This window comes from Pleurodeles waltl, chromosome 12 (genome assembly GCF_031143425.1).
Source record: "Pleurodeles waltl isolate 20211129_DDA chromosome 12, aPleWal1.hap1.20221129, whole genome shotgun sequence".
Classification (NCBI taxonomy): Eukaryota; Metazoa; Chordata; class Amphibia; order Caudata; family Salamandridae; genus Pleurodeles; species Pleurodeles waltl.
Window position 1 is genome coordinate 710,981,003 of NC_090451.1, and position 23,003 is coordinate 711,004,005.

Sequence of the window (23,003 nt, forward strand, 5' to 3'; positions counted from 1 at the left end):
TTCCAAAACTTTGCCAATATGTGCTCTGAGAACCAGAAGGAGGCCGAGCCCAGCCTGCTTGCTTATCAGTCCAAGGTGCATCGGTGTTTGGATTGACTTTGCTGCTTCTTCCACAGAGTTCTTCTCCACAGGAGCAAATCTGTTTCAGTGGTCTTTCCCCAAAGGGGTATCCAATGTCATGGAACTGTCTTTGGCTACAACCCCTTGCTTTCTGGAGATTTTCAACTTCCATTTTGGTGACTATGTCCAAAGGTAAAAATCTTCACTGCGGTTTTACTCAACTGCCAACCCATAATGACGCTCCCTTCTCGGACACTCCTGCAGCCTTGCCCCGCAGAACTTTTACTTTACCTTCTCAGATATTTTCCTTCAAATTTTTTCTATATCTGAAGGTAAGCACTAACTGGGCCCAGTCCCCTTCTTGTATCGGAACTGCGCTCCAGTACAGTCAGCTTCAACTTACGATTTTGACCTGTTCTCCTGCGACTAGATGTCCAGGGTTGGGGCTTTGATCTTTTAGGTGCTCTTTTGAACCTTAAACTCTAAAACAATTTTATGCCGGTTCTACTGATTTTATTTTTGCTGTTTTGATGTCAAATAATTTATTAAAATTTACTCTATTTTTCAACATTGTTCTGGAATTTTTCTTGTGTTGTGTTCTCACTTTATTTTTGTGTGTGTGCTGCATAAATACTTTGCACTTTACCCTACATTGTCTCTACGTTAAGCCTGCCTGCTCTTTGTGCCAAGCTACCCAGAGTGGGGCACAGGTTAATTTAGTGACTTTTTGGGGTTCACCCTGAAAGGGATTGTAGCTGTTGCTTGACCAGGGCTCACATCCGAGTCAACCAACATCCCTATTTCTCACAGTGTTGCCGTACCAGTGATGGCCATGTGTCTTACTCCAAGGCTTGGCTGGAGTACGTTTGAGCCTGCTTTGTCACGTAGAGCTGTAGTAGAATTTGATGTGTGTTTTGTGACTAATAGTAGTTTTGTTCTTTTGTGAGTAGGTGCTTTGTACTAGTGCGTCCCTGCCTAAATCCCTTCTTAAATTTCCACAAAGCCCACTCACTTTTAATAATTCCAGCCACTCCCCCTTGTTTCTCCTACATTTGCTGCTAAATCTTATACCTATATGTACGGAGCTTGCCACATATGTGGCAGAGTACGCTATATAGAAAAGATACGAGCGGTGAAGCAGTCTCCATCTAGAGGTTTGTAAATTGTATTTTGTAGAACCTATATAGCAGCGCTAGAGAATTAGTTTATGTACCCTCACATGCAGTCCGTTGTGTATTTGACGGTGTGTGTGCATGAGGGAGAAAGGGTGATGTGAAGAGTTATGTGAGGGATGTGTGCATGCTCTCAGTAATAACGAGAAGTCAGACCTATGGGCTTTGCCAATGCTTGTTGGAGCTGTCATCAATATGTAAATGAGGCTATTAATGTTTTAAATCTGAGGCGAGCTATGCTTTCCTGCATTGCAGTTGATGTGACCCACTCCACAGACGTGCCTTGCATTACTTATTAAGCTTTGTTGCCTCATGTGTGACTGAACATCAGATGTTTACTCTTTCATTCCTAGAACAACAGAGCACTGGAGAAGTGGGCCGACGGCTCTAAGTGGAGGTACACCAACTTTGGAACTAACCCACCTTCGCCCACTTCCGGCACACATTTTCTTAGTTCCTCGTGGGTTTCAGGTGGTGAGTATGCTTTAAAAAAGTGGACGTGTATTAGCAAAGCCAATAGGTCTGGCCTTGGCAACGCGTTTAGTATGTTTTTGCGCACTGTTATTTAAAGTTCCTACAATAAAGCAAATTGTGGTTATTATGAGTTGTAATAAAGTTTAAATACAATGAGTTGAGTAAGGGGCACTGTAGCTGCGAAGCTGAAGACCACCAATGTGGTATTTAAGAACTTAATAGAAATGAGGTTGCTAAAAGCTGCATCTGGAGTGACTAAGCGCTAAACATCAGGTCAAGCCAAGGTATTTCATACAACGGGGAAGGTTCTAGGTCTTTCCAGAAAGAAGTTAGATGTTTGCTAAGCTCTGAACATCAGGCCAAGCAAAGACGTTCAACAGCACTGGAAAGTTCATGTGGCCTTCTGAAACCGGACTCTGCATAAAGGCAGCGACGTTACAACATAGCGCCTGTGATGCAAGCTGCTTAGAAGAGCTAATATTAAAGAGAGTTCACAAAAGGGTACGATCGAGTCCCTGCAACAGCCAATGGCTCTGGTGTTGCGAATAGGAGCAACGCGGCTGGTGGCGTCGGCGTTGACAAATTACGTTTTTAAAACATTTTAATTATTTCTTCCCCCCACCCCCCAACCCGGTCCCTCCCCTTTAGAATTACGGCGGCCACCGCTGCCTTTAAGCAGGAGTTACATAGCGCTATGAGCTGGCTCGGGGACTGAAAAAAGTCTCAGACTACCATTGTGATATTTACAAATGATTACAACACGCTCTCCGTGTAGGCAGTCATAACAAAATAAAATGTGAAATGCAGATCACTTCAGAAGCTCTCCATGCAGGAGCGTTCATAGCAGACCCAGGCTTCAAGCCCATCAAGAAACAGTACTGTACGAGGGTGAAACAAAACCATCCCTTGTCACTCACACAGGGCCGGCCTTGGGTATGGGCGAGCTGGGGCCACGCCCGGGGCGCCAGTAATCCGAGGGGCGCAGCAGGGCCTGACTTAATGTCATGAAACTGCAGGTCTTCCATCGGGTCCGTTAAAGCCTTTGCAGTCAGCCCTGAATGTACCTCAGCCAGTGGGGTATCGAAACTTGAGGGTCCCCCTGCAAAGTGCATGGAGGGCACTCGTCCCCCATCCAGTCAGGAGCTCTCAGGCCAGGTGCACACAGCCCGTGCACTGTGGACTGTGCTGAGGAGCCTGCCTGGAACTCAGAGTGCCCCCACATGGTGGGGCTTCTGGGGCCTTTGTTATGCCAGTGACCTTAGCATAATTGTATAAGAAGAAATGAAAAAAAAATACATGTTAAGAACTTTAGAGATTCATGGGACACTCAGTTCGTAAAATAACCAGTTTTGAATAGTGTGTTCTAGTCATATAAGATCTATAAACACCAACACTGTAACCAGGTGATTGACTGCTTAAGAAGGTTTTTCTATTCAGCACCCTCCTTATCTTCGGTGCATCCATCAATCTTTATTTACGGCACCATTTTGTAAAGGCTAAATTGCCAAAATTAACAAACACTGAGTGACTTTGTCAGGCAGAGGGGAAAGATATTTAATTTTCACTCGTGGAACAAGGTAGGCAACTGGTCCCGGAACTGAACTGTAGACTACCTTGTTCACAAATGACAAAAGCCCAATTCCCAGAAAGAAGAACTTAAATGGAGCAATCAGAGAAGAAGCCCTAAATGTGCAAACACCTAAGCCACCAACTACACATCACAGTGCTCAAATTGGGCCAGTGCTTTCCGGTGCTCAGCACTGGCACTTACTACAACCTGCCACATGGTGGCGCTGTCTGTCTGATTTAGGAATGAGCACAACCACAGTTCTTTATTAATTCAATACACATTAAAATGACTAATGCCTTCTGCTTAAGCCATTCCTATTGGTTGAGGGCCCTCACCAGTCTGGATTGTCCCACTTGTGGGGGGTGATGGTTAGTAGCAGTGTTGGTACCGTCACTGGCAGCGCCAGGAGGGGCGATACGTGATGCAGGCTGCAGTGGTCTCCTGACGGGGGCCCTGGCACTTATTTATTTCCAGATTAAGCGCTGAGACATACGCACAGGAAAAGCCCAAAAGGCCTGCAAGGTTCTGTATGTACTGAGCATCTGAGCTTCCTAAATTTGATCGGGAGAGCACCTGCAGCTCTTGCATGGGTGCAGTACTTTTAGAGGCCAACAGCGGCGCCTGTTTTTTAGTACTAAACAGATATTCCGGGACAGTGAGTACCTTCCCTTTCATATTTCCATTTAAAACTTTGTAAGGCACGAAATCTTAAGTCATTTACGTTTCAGTTTAACACTCAGGGTACGGTACATGAGTGGGCTCTTGCTTTTTGCAATGGCATAAACAGGAAGTCCAGCTAAGTTTATTTACGTCAGTTTCCCAACCAGTTCCATGGGGTGTGCAACAGGGTTTAGCCTAAGCCCGGATACAATTTATTTTACGCTGGCTAATTCTTGCATAATGTTGTGCGTTTCATGTTAAGACTGTTATGCACAATGCCTCTGATTACGCCAATATGCCACGTTCCATAATTCAGCTTTCTTTCGTGTGAAGGCGCTATTGCAAGAGCACAGGCCACGATTAACCAAATGTGAGCGGTTGCTCAGGTCATGTGTGATTTTTCATGTTTTCTAGTGCAAAGCGCATCATCACATGTGTTTATTTCATGCTAAAAATATCACAAAATGTCAGACTGTAATTTCATTATTTTATGTAATTTTTGCGCATGTCTTGAAATTTCTGCGCGGGAAATCAAGCAAGTTTCTCCCAGCATTAGTTGCACCTTACCCGCCTTTTTATGCATCCTGCATCCCCCCCTTTAGCTCATCTGCCCTACTTATTAGATTTTTCCTACTTCATAAATGCAGAAGACACCTGGAATCTATTGGTCACCCAGGGGGAAGGGGAGAAGCACTGCACGTCACTTCCTGCTGCACTGGAGACTGTCCATTGGTGAATCGATGGCTCCTCCTGCCCCAGGGTGCAATCTATGCTTGTCGCCCATGTTTCAGTTTAATGCTGGAATGCTCTGCTACGCCAAATGGGGTGGATTATCCTGTGACTCCACGACTGAAGCTGTGGAATGTTCTGCCTTCAAACCTTAGGGGAGAGTCAAATCACCAATGGTTTATAAAACAATTAAAAACCCAGCTCTTCGATGCATAGCTCCATGTGCCCCTCTGCTTCAGTATCTGAAGTTCAGTATCACTAGAGTCCTCCTATGGCAGTGCTTGATTTGTAAAAAAAAATGTTTAAAAAATGTGAGGGTCCAGCCTATGTTTCTGGTGGCCAGTGCCCGTGCTGACACTGCTAAATTCCAGTACTGACACCACCTGCTAACCATCAGACTCCTACACATGTGACGATTTTTACCACTTCAGGTCTCCCAAAGCTCTAAGAATGGCCTGGGAGCGCGGATATAATTTGCTTAATGTGTATTTAATTCTTAAACACTCTTCTCATCTGTTGTATTTAAAAATAGACAGCGCCACCACGTGGTGGAATAAAAAGAGGTGCTGTGTTATTAAATAAATAAATGCAGGTGCTAAGCTTCAGCGAACACTGGCACAAATCAAGCACTGCTTCTGTGACAGTGATAGCTGTGCCTTGTAAGCTGCTTTTAGAGAGATAGATAGAAAGATCGATGGATAGATGGATAGATGGATAGATAGACAGATCAATAGATCGATAGATAGTTAGATAGATGGATAGATACATAGATAGATAGATAGATAGATAGATAGATAGAGACACAGATCGATAGATAGATGGATAGATAGATAGACAGACCGATAGAGAGAGAGATAGATAGATAGATAGATAGATAGATAGATAGATAGATAGATAGATAGATAGATAGATATAGACACAGATCGATAGATAGATGGATAGATAGATAGACAGACCCATAGAGAGAGAGATAGATAGATAGATAGATAGATAGATAGATAGATAGATAGATAGATAGATAGATAGATAGACACAGTCTAATAGGTCCACAGGACCAATCACAGTTTGGTCACTAGTGCGCTAAATCCCCAACCTCAGAAGGCTCGTTCCATTGGCTAGTTCTCCTAAGTCACATAATACAGTGAGAATCATTAAACACAAACCCTCCCTGAAATCCCTGCTCCTTGTCCGGATCCCTGTGAATACCTTCTACTTGCCCTGGAATCAAATGAACCATAGTTCACCCACAAACGTCGCCCACTGAAGGCCAGTATATGCGGCACTGATGACCGTCACTAATGGGAGTGTCAAGGCAGAGTGCTGGAAGGACATTGGCAGAGCACCAAACACCATCTGATCACAGGCTGCGGGCACACCAGACAGGCTTCAGATTTGTATGTGCCAGAGCAAAGAGGGCTTCCAAACTTGTGTAGGAGGCTGGCCTTGTGCGTAGTGGGTACCAAAGGTATTTACACCTTATATCAGGTATCCCTTATTAGTAAAATGTAGTCAGTGTCTAGAAGCCAGGCTGTCTCGAGGTAGCTGTAGTGGACCAGCGAAGGCTGAACGAGGAGACATGTAAAGTTCAGGCAATACCACTGTAGTAACACAGCCCTCACACACATGAAAGAAAACGCTCAGTGTTACAAAAATAAAGGTGCTTTATTTTTGTGACACAAATACCAATAATACCATAGAGACTATGGGCCATATGTACGAACACATTTTCCCATAGACACAGAATGGGCAAAACTGCTTGCTACATCTGGCCCTATACTCCCTTAGGAGGTAAGTAATACACAAGTTACATACACTAGTATGCTGAAATAGGCATAAAACAGTTAGAAAACAGTGCAATTAGTGAAAATCACAATAGTTAGAAATGAGCATAGAGGAGCACAAACCATATAATAAGAAAGTGGAATGCAAAAGTCGGTCCCCCACCTAGGTAAGTGTAGTGTGTAGAGGGGAGCTGGGAGTACTAGGAACACCCAAAGCTAAGTACCGCAACCCACCCCAGCGACCAGGAAAACAGGAGTAAATCACAGTAAGTTTCCCAGAACACACACAGAGAAGAAAAGAAGAAGAATGCAAAACCCAGAAGAGACCGCAAGACACCAACAGTGGATTCCTGGACAAGAAGACCTGTAGAAGATGGGGACTAAGTCCAAGAAGCACAGAAGAGTCCAGGAAGAGCAGGAGCCCCTCCTAATCAGAATAAATCAATACACTAGGTGATACCATTTTCACACTAATATTTGTGTGTGTATGTCTGTGCAAATGTAATGGTAATTTAATTTGATAATGCATTGTCTGTATGGTGTATGGGATGAAGCTGCTCGGATAATTGGGTCTTGGGACGCATAGGACTGTCAAATTTGCCACTCCTGTTTGGATTCATAATGGAGACCCTGACAGTATGGGAATGCCATTAGCTACAAGAATAGCACACATGTCTGGGAGATGTTCACCACATCAGATCGCAATATACCTAAACATAAACAGGGTGCTGGCATGGACGTCATTTAGGTGTCCCAGGTGAGACCCCTCGCTTGCGCCTTTGCCACCCCCGGCACTGCCTTTGTGACCCCTGGCCTCAGAGGTTGCAGATTCAATGCCACGTACAAAGTGGCTGCTCGTCCCTAAGGATAAAGGTGCAAAAGGTGAACCAGCGGTGAAGAAGAAAAGTTGGGTTCCTTAGGGTGCAAGTGATGTTCCAGGCCGGATGGAAGACTGCAGTTGAGTTTGCATCGTTGGAGCCCGCTAACTCAGAGAGCCCACAGAAGACCAGGCAGCACACACAGGAGTCCCACAGGATACGGACAAGAAAGTTGCATAAGAGGCCCACAAAGCACTACGACAAAAGCTCCCACGTCGCAGGAGAAAAACTCAGGAAGCTGTGCGTTGCAGGATAGAGTGCTGGGGGCAGGAACTACAAGATGCAAGAAGGACTTGGAGGAAGGATGCCAACAAGCCTTTTCAGCTGCAAAAGATGCAGTACACGGGGTACTGTTTTTGCGTGGGGAGGCAAGGTCTTACCTCCACCAAAGTGGGAAAGCTGGAAGAGAGGATCATCAGGACCAATTCAGTCTACCACCTGTGATGCAGGATCCACACAGCTCAGCAGGACAGGGGATCCACACAGCCAATCATCAACACAGTTGGTGCCTGCAGAGGCAGGAGGGTGACTCCTTCACCCCAAGGGAGAGTCCTTCTTCCTTCTGATGCAGGCTGAGGACGGGCTGTCCTCAGAGGATGCACGACCGGGAAACTGTTGCAGTTGCTGACAGGAGCCAGAGATACAATGTTGCAGGAGATATATTGCTTCTTTGTTGCTGCTTGTAGGTTCCTGGAGGGTCCAGATGCAGTTTCTTCAGTGAGAAGTTGAAGTAGATGATGCAGAGGATTGCTGCTGGACTCTTGCAATCTGAATCTGAGGAACCACCCAAAGGAGAGACCCTAAATAGCCCTGAAAGGGAGATTGGTCACCTAACCAGGTAAGCACCTATCAGGGGAGGACTGTGACTTTACCTGCTGGCACTGGCCACTCAGATGCTCCCTGAGTTCCCTGCCATCCTTGAATCCAAGATGGCAAAACCCAGGGACCCTCTGGAGGAGCTCTGAGCACCTCCCCTGGGATGGTGATGGACAGGGGAGTGGTCACTCCCCTTTATTTTGTCCAGTTTCGCACCAGAGCAGGGGGACTAGGGGTCCCTGAACCGGTGTAGACTGTTTTTTGCAAGGAGGGCACCATCTGTGCCCTTCAAAGCATTTCCAGTAGCTTGGGGAGGCTACACCTCCTAAGTCTGTAACACCTTTTTCCAAAAGGAGAGGGTGTAACACCCCCTCCCAAAGGAAACCCTTTGTTCTACCTTCCTTGGCTTGAGCTTCTCAAGCTACAGGAGGGCAGAAACCTGTCTGTGAGGAGGCAGCAGCAGGGGCTGCCTGGAAAACCTCAGAAGGCTGAAACTGCAATACAGGGGGTCCTCTAGCAAAAGCCTTGGGGTATGATTCCAACATGTTTGATACCAAACATGCCTATATTCAGAGTTACCATTATGTAGCTGGACATAGGTAGTGGTCTATGTCCAGTACACACGTAAAATGGCGTCCCCGCACTCATGATGTCCAGGAAAATGGGCCTGGAGTTCGTGGGAGAACCTCTGCTAGTGCGGGGGTGACCTCACACACAAGTACTTTGCACCCTGCCTTCTAGGCTAGAAGGCCTATCATAGGGGTGACTTTTAAGTAATCTGTGTATTGAAAATGGAAGTGAAAGGGTGCTTGCACCTTTTCACGCAGGCTGCAATGGCAGTCCTGCAGAAGCCTATGCATGGGCTCCCTATGGATGGCAAACTATATTCTGCAGGCAATAGGAATCCCCTGAACCCCAATGCCCTGGGTACCTAGGTACCATATATTAGGGGCTTGTAAGGGGGCACCAGTATGCCAAGTGTGGGTGAAATACAGAGCTTTTGGAGAGAGAGCATAATCAATGGGGTCCTGCTTAGCAGGATCGAAGTGAACACAGTCAAGCACAATTACATCAGGCAGAAAAAGGGGGTAACCATGCCAAAAAGAGGGTAATTTCCTACAACTTGCGCAAATAATTCCTCGAGCACACCAAAGAACTGTTCCCCACATCCTCAAGGAAACTGAGTCTCCCAGCACAATATACCACACTCCACATACCTGTGTGACAATTTTCTGTCATTCTTTAGTAATTAAATCCACACTTTAATGGCTGGCATGATAATTTCTATCATGTGGCCTCCTAAATGTGCCTAAGAAAGCCCTTTGGAGAGTTTGCAGCCATCTCTAAAAGCAACATTAGTATTATCATGATCTCTTTAAAAAGTCATAAATCACTTTGGGTATCTGCAATGCCCCAGTGTTCAACCTCCGCACACATCCCTGATGCTGAACATCACTAGCCTGGTCTAAAGCTCTCTCACCAGTGGAGGTATTTCTCAGCTCTCAAAGATACAACCTTAACACCTATCCTACCGAACCCCACTGCAGACATAGATAATCTGTCCAAATACAGGCGCATTGCCGACCTTCCTTGTTTTGAAAAGGGATTTGAAACAGTAGTCACCGACCAATGTTCCTCTCACCTGGTGACAAATAACCTCATAAATGACTTTCAATCAGTTGTCAAAGTCTGCCTGGGCATGTATTCTTCTCCATTCCTACAACCAGCCCCTTCCCCTGTGCATTGCCCATGTGGGGCCTCACAGGATGACCTTTACCTTCACCTGGGGAATTGGGTTCTCCTCCAAACCGAGGCTTGAGCTTGAAACTTGAGAGTTTTCAGTAATTTACCCCTCCCCAATCAATGCAGTCTCGGTCTTCAAAAATGAAAATACCAAAGCTTCAGAAAGGTATTTCAGTAATAAGACTGGAATGCCCTTGCATCACCCTGTAGGGTCACAGCATCTTTGCTGAGCTCTAGGAAGATACATTTAAGAAGAAAACAATTCTCAGCACCAAGGTGGCCTAACATGTCAATAGTGAAAAAGCCCAGAGTGCTGTTAACGTTAATATAATGGGGAAAATGTTGGTCACCTGTCTGAAGATAAAACAAGAGAGGGTTCAGATGCAGCAGTGGGCGGGATGGATAGGAAAGCTAAAGTGATTGTGGCAGAGTTAATAAAATAATTCCATCAGTTTCCCATCAATCTCTACTCAGAACGTGACCCACCATTTGACAAGTGGAGGGCAGTCAGTACACATTGACCCAGGGGAAGGCAGATAGTGATGGTGACTTGGCAGAAGGTGGATAGTGACCTGGTGGAAGTCAGGTGGTTGGCAACTAGTAAATTACAGGGGAGTTTTTACATTCTGGGGTGGGCACCTTTTGTGGCACAGTTTAGCATTCAAGGAGAGTCACCTGCTGAATAGGTTTACATCCTGAGACGGGCACAGTGGCTGGCACACCTTTGCATTCTGGTTCACTCAACTCTGGGCACAGCTTTACATTCTGGGGAGAGGTTAGCTCCTGTGGCATAGAAAAAGAATCCCAGGCTCATCTACCCATGATTAATTCAATGTTTTTGGGGAGGTCTGTGTAAATGTTTTTCAAGTTGAAAACTAGCTTGACTGAGGAAAGTTGCCCTACAAGCAGAGGATTGGGCATTGAAGGTGCGAAATGTTAAAGCACAGGTGGACCCAGCAATGGGTGAAATATTCTGGAACGTGGTTCAATCAATCAAGCGAATGCGTTAATACAAGACCACCAACATCTATATAGAGATAAGAAGGTTAATTTAGTAACCGGCCATGAGGACATTATCTTGGAAATCACCAACAAGATTTCAAATCCCATCAATAGTCCCAGGAGAAAAAAAGAACATAAGCAAAAAAAAAAATTCCAGACAAGGATATCGCAGTAGCCAGGAATAAACTTATCAAACTTTAGTTCACTGAATATTCTGGGACTATGAAAAAGAAATACGTTTATTACAGGAAAAAAGACAAAGGATTAATCAAATCTGGAAAAGAAGGCATATGGATAAGAACTGGACTGAACTCTGACTAGATGCACGAAATAACAACTCAAGGCAATTCTGGAACCTTATAGCAATTCATAGTGGGGTTTGGAAATCCCAGAAAATCCCTACTATCTGTCCCCATTCCAAGTTCTGAATGGAATGCACCTGAGCTCTCTATGGAGAAACATACTCTTCAACTGAACAGGTATTTAAATATCCAGTAAATATAACTGAATCTAAAGAACCTCCCACAAGTAAACAGATGCCAGCAGACATAAGAGGTGAACGATCTTCTGCAGCAATGGGACCAGATAAAGTCCTATAAAGGTTTTGGAAATTAATCCAGAGGAGTGGGGGAAAATTGTACTTCCTCTTTTCAACATTTTTATCAAACAGCTCAAATCCCCTCCTTGTGGAGAGAGAGTATTGTAATATCTCCCCATAAGAAAGGCTCTCGGTTATTCACGGCCAGCTGTTGCCAGATTGCTCTTCTGGATGCATCAGGAAAGATCTTCACAGCCCCCATACTAGAATATCTCCAGGACTGGGCTTTCTCCAAATGAATTATACCATATTAACAGGCTGTACTCAGACCAAACCACTCTGCAATCGATAACATTGCAATTGTACAGACTCTGATAAAATATGTGTTTAGGAAATCGTAAAATCTTTACGGCACCTCGACTGATTTCTCAACAGCTTTTGACAAAGTAGACAGGATGACCCTTTGGGGGAAACCGATCTCATTGGGTATACCGTCTGATTTATTAAAACTACCTATAGCATTGCATTCTTCCACTTGGTGCAGGGTGTTAGTGGGAGGGAGTAGGGGGCTAGCAGAAAAAATGTAGGCAAAGAATGGCCCAGGCTGTCTGTTGGGCCCCCTTCTTTTTTTCGATATATCCCCGCTCAATTTGTAAATGTTAGAAATTTTCCTCCAAAGGTTGCATTTTATCGTTTTCGAGTGTTGTTGTAAGCAGATGATGTGGTTTTGTTTGACTCTTACATCAATAGTCTTACACATAATTTTGAAAGCTTTGAATGAATATGCAGGATGTTTTGAAAAAAAAAGAATTCTGAGACCAAAATAATGCCTTTTAAAGGAAGGAAGCATTGTCACAGTTTTAGCTGGGATATAATTAGAACACCACTTGAAATGGTAAAATCATACACATATTTAGGAAAAATGTTCTTCCAGAGTCTCAGTAATAAATTTCATTTAAAATATTTAGAAAACAAAACAAGGCCTTAGGGAATAAGGCAGCCTTACTTCAGGTTTATAAATCTTCTGCGAGGAGACACTCTAAACACCTAGGGGCATATTTATACTCCGTTTGTGCCGAATTTGCGTCGTTTTTTTCGACGCAAATTCGACGCAAAACTAACGCCATATTTATACTTTGGCGTTAGACGCGTCTAGCGCCAAAGTGCACGGAGTTAGCGTCATTTTTTTGCGTGAATGCCTTCCTTGCGTTAATGAGATGCAAGGTAGGCGTTCCCGTCTAAAAAAATGACTCCGACGCATATGCGTCGTATTTATACTCCCGGGCAAAACTCACGCCCGGGAGTGGGCGGGTCAAAAAACCCCGCATTTGCGCCTCTTTTTAACGCCTGGGTCAGGGCCGGCGTTAAGGGACCTGTGGACTCAGAATGAGCCCACAGGTGCCCTCCCATGCCCCCAGGGACCCCCCCTGCCACCCTTGCCCACCCCAGGAGGACACCCAAGGATGGAGGGACCCACCCCAGGGACATTCAGGTAAGTTAAGGTAAGTATATATATATATTTTTTTGTGGCATAGGGGGGCCTGATTAGTGCCCCCCTACATACCACTATGCCCAATGACCATGCCCAGGGGACAGAAGTCCCCTGGGCATGGCCATTGGGCAAGGGGGCATGACTCCTGTCTTTACTAAGACAGGAGTCATGTAAATGGCACCTGGGCGTCGTAAAAAAATGGCGCAAATCGGGTTGAGGCGATTTGTTTGCCTCAACCTGACTTGCCCCATTTTAAGACGCCCTAACGCCATTTTCCCCTACGCCGGCGCTGCCTGGTGTACGTGTTTTTTTTTTCGCGCACACCAGGCAGCGCCGGTCTGCTAGCGCCGGCTAACACCATTCAATAGATACGGCGCCCGCATGGCGCTTCAGAATGACGTTAGCCGGCGCTAATTTTTTTTACGCTAAACTGCGTTAGCGCAGTTTAGCGTCAAAAAGTATAAATACGGGCCCTAATATAAAATATACAGAGTAAAAATCCCTCAGACTCCTGCATATGTACTTGAGTATAAACCTATAAGGCAATGGTCCTTTTAAATCAGTACGAAGGTAAGATTCTTTGAAACCTGGTTACGACAAGCAAAGGTGGCCCCGTGCAGGCGTTACTTCATTTGACACAGCAATGGCAAAGATGATTTGATGGGCCTATATCTTATTTCATACAAAAGAAGGAACTCTCAGAGATATATTGAAACAGGAATCTCTAAAGACACAGAAAAAATAATGTACTTTTATGGAAAATATAAGATTGGTCTTAAATGAACTGAAATGTAAATGAAATGCCAGTGTCCCTGCACAAATTAGAGTTTTCCTAAAAATATTGATCCCAAGATTAAAGGCCTAATTTAGACATTGGAAGAAGGGGGTTATTCTATCACAAACGTGACGGATACCCCGTCCAATGTATTACAATTCCATTATGGCCTGTGGAACTTGTAATATGGCGGACCGGATATCTGTGATGTTTGTAATGGAGCAAGCCCTCCGCTAAACTCTAAATCAGCCCTAAGTCGCCAAAGTGGCATCAATTACTGTTTGAATCTCAAATTATACAAGTCATTACTTGCTATTCCAGATGAGAATCATACTCACAAATATATACATTTCTACCTTAGATCCTAGAGTTAGGAGTGTAATATTACTACTTAGGCTAGGAGTGTTACCATTTAATTCCATAAAAACTCACTGGAGTAACACCAATGGCCTGTGTGATTTGTGTCATGGAGGGATCCAAGATTTAAGACATGTGCTTTATATCTGTCCGGCAGTTTAACCCCTTCATAGCTTAGATTCAATTTAACAAGAGCTGATGAAATGATTAATGTTAGGCCTGGCATCCTTGGTGTAGTCTCCCTGTATTTTTTGCCTCTGTTGCCTGTGTCTTGACTGTGTGCTAGACTCTGTTTTTGCTGTTTTTGGTGCTCTGGGCACTTTACCACTGCTGCCCAGTATTAAAGTACATATGCTCTCTGTGTAAATTGTATTGTTGATCAGTTTATCCATGATTGGCATATTAGGTTTACTAGTAAGCCCCTAGTAAAGTGAACTAACGGTGCCCAGGGCCTGTAAATCAAATGCTACTAGTGGGCCTGCAGCACTGGTTGTGCCACACACATAAGTAGCCCTGTAAACCTGGCTCAGACCTGCCACTGCAGTGTCTGTGTGTGCAGTTTTAAACTGACAGTTTGACTTGGCAAGTGTACCCACTTGCCAGGTCCAAACCAACCCTCTTCATACATGTAAGGCACCCCTAAGGTAGGCCCTACGTAGCCACATGGGCAGGGTGTTGTGTATGATTATAGAGGTCCTAACAGTGAAATACTGCTAAATTGGGTTTTTACGGTTGCAAGACCTATCACTCTCAGAGGTTAACATGGGGGCTGCCTTTATATATCCTTAAAGTGCAGTTTCCCTTTGAGAGCAGATAGAAATTTTGAGTTTGGGGTCTCTGAACTCACAATTTAAAAATACACCTGTTAATGAAGTTGGTTTTTAGATTGTCAGTTTCAAATTGCCACTTTTAGAAAGTAGGCATTTTCTTGCTTTAACCATTCTGTGACAACGCCTGTTTGTGGATTCCCTGTCTGGGTCAGACTGACAGTTGAGCTGTTTGTGAATCTCCTCTAGACTGTGGCACAAAGGGAGCTGGGGTGTAGCCTGCATATCCTGATGAGCCACCTGGGCTAGAGTGGAGGGAGGAGTGGTCACTTCCACCCAGAAGGGCTATGCCTGCCCTCACACAATGCAGTCTCTAACCTCCTGGTGTGTGTCTGGGGCCTATCTGGGGCAAGGCAGGATCCTGTAAACAACAGAGACTTTCCTTTGAAGTTTGCCTACTTCAAAGTCAGAAAAGGGTATAAGTAGTGGACCCAAAAGCCCAGACTTTAGATTTCTTCAAGATTTGCTTCTGGAACCAAGGGGAACCTCTGCCTGGAGAAGAGCTGAAGAGCTGAGGAGAAGTGCTGCCACTGCCTGTGACTGTGCTTTGTTGGGTTATCCTGCAGTTGCTGCTTCTGCCTGTGAAAGGGGACAAAGACTGGACTTTGTTGTGCATTCCTGCTTGAGAAGAATCTCCAAAGGCTTGAACTGAGCTTGCTTACTGTTTTGAAGTCTCAGGGCCATCAAAGACTTCCTCTGCCAGCATATGGACTCTCTGCTGAGACTCCTGTCCTGCCAAGTGGTGCCCTATCCAGTCCCTGTGCCCTTGAAAGGTGAAGTTGTCAGAACAAGGACTGAAATCCACACACAGAACGCCGTGCAGGAAATTCCTTACACACCATCTGCAATGTGGCTGATAAACGATGTGCCACCTGCTTCACAGTGAAATAGATGCCCCACCCGCATTTCAGCTGGTAGATCTACACATCGCTGCTGGTGAAACAACGCAACACCTGCTTGTGGCTGCTGATAATGATACAAACCCCACGAAGCACGGTTTTCTAACACCGTGTGACTGGATTTCTCACGCATCATAGATGGGTGTCAAAGTCATCATGAACCTGCACAGATCCGAGGTGCACTGTCCAGACATCAACGCATCACTCTCTTGCGAGGGAGAAAAATGACGCATCGCCGACCTTACTGGAGAAGAAAACGACGCACAGCCTCACTTGCGAGTAAGGAATCGAAACATCACAGACTTTTCTGACGCACGCTCGCCCATGCGGTTTTAGTTTTGACCCAAACCAGATACTTTGTGTAAAATCAACGTTTCCAGTGTTTTCGATAGGATAAGACTCTTATTCTTTTGAAAATTAATATTTTGACTTGTGTATGTTTGATTTTTGTCATTTTGGTCTTGTTTGATTTAGATAACTATTGCCTACTTTTCTAAACTCTGGGATAAGCCTTCCTGCTTGTGCCAAGCTACCAAAGAGGTGAGTGGGGGTTAACCAGGTGTGTCTCTCTTCTGCCCTGACTAGAGTGATGGTCCTTCCTGGACAGGGGGTAACCTGACTGCCAACCAAAGACCCCATTTCTAACAATTAACCTTATAATGTTTTCACTGAATGAATATGTATTTTACAAAGTATCTACATTTTCAAAACGTTTCTAAACTTGTTTTAATATAAGGACATATGCAATAACAATTTTATGGTATGATCCCGGTAGAGGTCTGAATCATCAGCATCATCATCAAATAAACTTTATTTAGTATACCAGAAACCAACAAAGCATACATAACTAAATTAGAAACAGTATTCATACAATAGAATATCTACTTAATGATGCATTAGAGTGAGAACGATTAAAACAGACACAAATTTATATGACTAATCTTAAGTTAAAGCATACTCAGATATTGGATCTTGAGCTTATGCTCTACTAACCTCTATTAAGACACTCAGGGCCTGATTTATACTTATTTAGCACCGCATTTGCGTCATTTTCTGCATAATTGTATTTTGTAAGTTTGCAGCTCTTTTGCGTCAAAAAATGACACAAATGCGGCACTAAAAAAGTATAAATCAGGCCCTCAGTTACCTAAAGGCAAATTCAAAATATGAGTCACAGAGAACAATCATGCTGGCTCCAAGCAGGTTAACATACAAATTCCTTCACTTAAATATATTCAAGTATAACAATAGGTCCAGAGATACATAAAGATAATATGCAAGCTGGAGCTCATCCCTGTGGCTAAATACGAACCTTTTGTCTGGGACAAATATTGAATAAAAATCGGCTGAGTACACAATTGGTCCTGACGTATCAGTTCTTGAATGCAACAGCACAGCGCCTGACCCTCAGATTCAAACAGACAGGGCGGATCCATCTCCTGTGGGGACCACAGTATTCTGGGCAGAAAAACCTCCTCCTCCAACTCAGGTGCCAAACTGCAGGGCAAGTGTCAAGAGTAGGATAATTGTGTCCATTTATTGCCAAAAGCCCTGAGGGATAAAGTGCTCAGTCGAAATTGTATATACAAGCTTTTAGCCAAAGGGGGAGTGACATGATCTAGGAAGGGTTCAAATTTGGTTCTTAACTTAAAACTAAAATACGGATCAGTCTAACAACCTGCCGTGGCTCCCGTCACATCCCGGTTATTAATGCATGCCCAATACTTACATTTTAAGACTAAAACCTCTGACTTCTGGATTTCACCCGGATGGCTCCACAATCTGGCCAACCCAAGTTGTTTAAACCAAGTGGAAACAAACTTTAACCACAGGATATTTAAAGCATTATTCGACTTTGTCAGTTCTGCCAGCGAGTATCAGTAATCAGATAGCTCAGGGGTAGACCAGATTCTTACCCAGTAGGTCAAAGGTTTCCGTTCGCTTAATACCCTGGTCGAAAAACAGCAGAGTTAGAGGGGTGCAGACCGGGACCACAATTAGAGATCTAATTAAATTGTTTTTGTCCACTGTCAGTTTCCGAATATCCTCATACCCCCAGATCTCAGCACCATAAAGTGCAGCACTTTGAGCATTGGTCCAGTAGACTTCTAAGACAGGAGATATTGGTTGCAATTAGGTTTGTTTATAAAATTGCAATACCACATTAGATCTTTGATTTACTAGCAAAAAACTTTTACAAAGTTGTGATTCCTAACTAACCTTATTGGTCAGCCTAAAACCCACGTAGTAAAAGCCATACACTCTTTCGAGAGGCTCACCACTGATTTTAACGGTTTGATGTCACACGCAGGTGAGGGGCGCGCTGACTGTTGTGACAAATTCACAAATATTGCGCACGGACAAAATACTTGTTTTTCGATAATATTGTACACATCAGGGGTCCCTCAAAGACCCCTATATTCCACCCAGGGGGTCAGGGTAACTCAACCATGACTCCTTATAGTACTTTTGATTTTAATTGTCAGCTTGAATCCTGTTACCTAAATTGGCGGCTGCAACTTTCTGTTCAGGTTGCGGACAGCGAGTCATAGCATTCCTGTTGGCACGCACATTTGCGAATTGACCGCGATAATCGTGAAAACGTCATGAAGGAATCGCAGCCCTAGATATACAAATATGTTTTCCCATTAAAATCTCAAAAACTACTGAATGGATTCACACTTCATAACAAAAAACGCGATCTGCGGAGCAAAATCTAGCTTTCTGCCAAATTCGGTAACATTCCGAACGCAGCAATTCAGGCTGTAGATGTGTTCAAAACTCCAATGGGAATTAACATGGGAAACACACTTTTTTGACCCCTCTTTCTCTCAGCCCCCGCTTGACGTATCAACTCAAAACTTTCTATGCACAAGAATCATCAGCACACTTTTTTTTGGAAAAATTTGTGAAAATTAGCTAAACAACACCAAAGATATAGGAAAATCAAAAAATACTTTTCTTATGGAAACATGGTCCTAACTATAACTACCTACTGGCAACCACCAGTATGTGGTATATATATATATATATATATATATATATATATATATTGAAGTGTGGACCTATTTTCAACTATATTCACAAAGAGAAAATAGAGCAGCATTTCTGCAAGATACCACACTCTTGTCCTTGTTCTGGATCATAGGCAGCTCCCACTATCACGGTTTATGCTTCACGGCACTGCAAACAACAGGTGCTAAGAACATATAAGGTATCATCTACGATCGAATCGGACGCCTTGCAGCATGGATTACCTATCGACAAGGCTTACCAAGGCCATATTCGAATAACTCACACCATTTTCAACTACTTTAACATTGTTGTCTCAATAATACGGATGTCTTTGGCCCCAGATGGCTCAAAAAAACACTTCACTTTCGAACTGCTAATAGGCACACCGTCTCACAGTACTGGTCTTCAGCCAATATTTTTTTAAACAACTTTTCTCCCAATAGCCTTGATAAAGTCAATGTGACGAAACACGTGTCGGCTGTAGCTGTGGATGAAAGTTTTTTGGACAAGAATAAATTCTATCTTCACTAACTATGTGAGCTCAGACTTTCATTTATTTTCCACTTGGTTCTACTTCATTGGACTACCTTTTTGGTACCCATTAATTATCATTACTGACTATTCCAGTCAGCAATTCTTTTGACACCCCTGGTGGATGGGTGTCATACCAGGTTGGCACCTGCGACGTGGACCCTTTTCAGCAACATAGGATTCCTCCCAGAACATCTGTCATACACTTTTATTGGATGTGCAAGCTTATGGCATCCACCACGTCTTGTTTATTGTATTAAAGGTATCAAAATGTGTACAAAATATGTTCATGTCCTATTGAAATGCATGTCTGAGTAGTGGTCTCTGCTCTGCAGTTCTCACCCCTACCTCTCTCCCTTTACAGGAGCCCACAACTGGAAGTATTCCACGGAGACGGACAGTTTCCAGTATATTTGCAAGGATGGATTATGAAGGAGTTTTAAACCAACAGGCTCCAGGAAGCTAAACTTGACCACTTTTAATTTGGTTTCTCTGTGTTTTACTGCTCCTTTAATTGATTGACAGTTGTTTTTTTGTGTCACTGTTTGTGCTACACCAATGCAGGAATACTGCATAATATTGTAAAAATAGTGCGTAATCTGATTTAAAATTAATAAATTGTGAAGTGAACTAATTGGGCCAGGTGGAGCGGATGTTGCTAGATCACTGGTAGCAAGTGTGGCAGGGGTGAGAAGGCTTAGTCAGAAGAGGGGGTGTGCCTTCCATGTGGAACATCACATAGACTGAAATAAATTAAATTTGCTGCACTGAGGCTCATGGCGGTGAAGTTTAAGAGAATTGGTCATGGATGTTTCTTAAGCATCCATTTTGTATGAAATCTAGGAGACTCCTCAATTTTTGGATTTCTGAAAATGTCAGACTGACCGGGTAGTGTAATGGGAGCATAAGGTTTAAGCAGGTGTGGGGCAAAGTCCTTGTCGCCATTCTGAAGGTTGTCTTCTAAATCAACCAACATAAAGTTCTTGACAGTGCATGCTGGACTCTGAGCAAAATTCACATTACTAGATTAAGTGGTGTCTCATTTGTATAATTGTAAGCATGTGCCATGGACTTTACTGGGACTCTACAGAAAAGAGTCTTCCTGGTTGTAGGTGAAAAAGCTCAGAGACCACTGAGACTATGGTAAATCTTCACAGTGTTTTAAGTTAATCCAGATATGAGTCCTTAAAGCTTTAGGAAGTGATGAAGAAATCCATCCGTGCAACTTGTTTCTCATTAGTGTGTGGCAGAAGTCTACACCAATACAGGTGATTGGATCAAAACTAGGCATTGGAAAGGTTGGCTTCTTCTGTAAGAATACAGTGGGACTTTTAGAGGTAATGTAGACTTCTTGATGGAATGTAGACTTCTTGATGGCATGTACACTTCTTGATGGAATATAGAGTTGTTGATGGAATGTAGACTTCTAGATGGAATGTAAACTTCGTAATGAAATGTAGACTTCTTAATGGAATATAGAGTTGTTGATGGAATGCAGACTTTGATATGGAATGTAGACTTGTTGACGGAATGTAGAGTTGCCGATGGAAGGCACACTTTTAGATGGAATGTAGACTTCTAGATGGAATGTAGACATCTTGATGGAATGTAGACTTCTAGATGGAATTTGAAGCATTTCTTTTCATTATGCAATTGATTTTTTGTCAAAATATAAAAATTTATCTTTATTATTTCTTGATGCTTTCAATGGTTATTAGGTGTAGAACATGTTACTTGGTTTAGATTGTATATGTCATATTTGTTACTTTATATCATAGTGAACTAACAGATGTTCTGAATGTTTATTGCAGAAAATTAATAAATACTTAGAAAATAAGTTGTGACTACTTTCATGCTTTCCATATAAATGCTCTGACCTTCAGTATGAACTGAGAGGAACAGGATGGAGCATTTAACACATGTAATTACTGTTACCTCAAGATGAGATATTTATCATATGTGGTAAATATAATCTTTTCTGACTTTCCAGCCTCTATGGAAGTCAATTCACAAGAATGCCAGGGGGAGCGAAAGTGACATCACACACCCTTTGACCTCAGTTACATCATAGGATTGACATCATATGGCCTTGGACCAGCTTAAGTGATGTCTCATGAAGTCAGTAAAGCAAGTGAGCCCAGCTTCTTCCAGGTGCGGTTCGAGTAGGGGGGAGGCTTCTCGCCTCCCAAGAAAATGTTGAAAACAATTGTGTTGAATAGCACATTGTAAAGCAGAATTCTCACATCATTTTACAAATAAAAGAGGTCCTGAAAGTGCACTCATTAAATATTAAAATCTTTCATTGTGAACCAGGCCATTGAAACTGGAAGATCCATATGTGTTGGCTAGATATTTTATAAAACGTGCTGGGTGCGCTCTCATATGTCAAAATTATTGTCAGGCACAACAGTTTGTCATGGGTGACCCCCCAGAAGCCATGGGTGCCCCCTGAGGCCAAAAATTACAAAAGATATGGCAGTGCCAGAATGTTGTGATTAGTGCCATCCATGTAGCATGGATTGCCCTTATATCAAATGTTATCTCTGGTATGTCTGTGCCCAAATTTTATCATTTGTCCCACCTTCCCTTATAGCACATGTAAGAAATGGGGTCTTTGGTTGGCAGTCAGGTTAACTCCTGTCCAAGCATGGACCCTCACTCAAGTCAGGGTAAGTCACACACAATCCAAATTATCCTGTTCCCACCCTCTTGTAGCTTGGCACTGAGCAGTCGGGCTTAATCTCCACAGGGAACCGCCGAGGAGGAGAAGCGTGGAAACAAAGGGATGTGCGTTGATTTCTCGTGCCGCTCACAACAATGCGCTATTTAGTTTTCATGCAGGGACGGCTGTGCGTCGATTTCTGGCGCTCGGTCGTGGATTATCTTTGGGTTGCGGGGTTTTCAGACACCCCGGGGACAGTGCGTTGATTTCCTGCGCTGGTAGGACGAAGTCACAGGAGCTACGTCGATCCGGTGGAATTTGTGTTGAATTTTCTCGCGGACGGAGGCACTGCGTCGATTCCTCCTGGAAGTCGGGCTGCGTTGTCTCAGGTCAGTTGTGCGTCAATCCAGTGGTCCGCTTGTCGAAGTTCTGATCGCAACGCAGGCGCTGCGTCAATATTCTCTTTTGCGAAGTCGGGCTGCGTCGTTCTGGTTTGGCGTGCAGTGAAATTTTCACTGCGGTGAAGGCTGTGCGTCATTTCTGGAAGGCTGTGCGTCGAATTTCGCCACACAAGGAGTCCGTCTTGAAGAGATGAAGTCTTTTTGGTCTTGAGACTTCAGGGAAGAGGAGGCAAGCTCTATCCAAGCTCTTAGAGAGCACTTCTTCACCACAGCCAGAGAGCAGCAATCCAGCATGGCAACAGCAATGCAGCAGTCCCTCACAGAAAGCAGTCAGGTGAGTCCTTTGGGCAGCCAGGCAGTTCTTCTTGGCAGGATGCAGGTTCTGGTTACAAGTTTCTTCTCCAGGAAGTGTCTTGAGTTGGTAGGGGCAGAGGCCCTGTTTATATACCCAAATGTGCCTTTGAAGTGGGGGAGACCTAAAAGAGTGGCTTAGAAGTGCACAAGTCCCCCTTTCAGTTCAATCCTGAACTGAAGGGTCCCAGTAGGGGGTGTGGCAGTACTTTGTGTGAAGGCAAGCCCTCCACCCTCCCAGCCCAGGAAGACCCATTCAAAATGCAGATG

The 23,003-nt window shown here is 43.9% G+C and overlaps 1 protein-coding gene across 1 annotated transcript in view; it reads left to right on the plus strand.

Annotated features, from left to right (window-relative positions):
* Positions 1–21,032, plus strand: part of LOC138267865 (snaclec coagulation factor IX/factor X-binding protein subunit A-like) — a 65,848-nt gene extending 44,816 nt beyond the window's left edge. The window contains exons 5-6 of the mRNA XM_069217090.1: positions 1,586–1,706; positions 19,684–21,032. Coding sequence (XP_069073191.1) covers positions 1,586–1,706; positions 19,684–19,751 — 189 coding nt within the window. The 3' untranslated portion in view covers positions 19,752–21,032. The remainder of the gene's footprint in view (positions 1–1,585; positions 1,707–19,683) is intronic.
* The last annotated feature ends 1,971 nt before the right edge of the window (positions 21,033–23,003 follow it).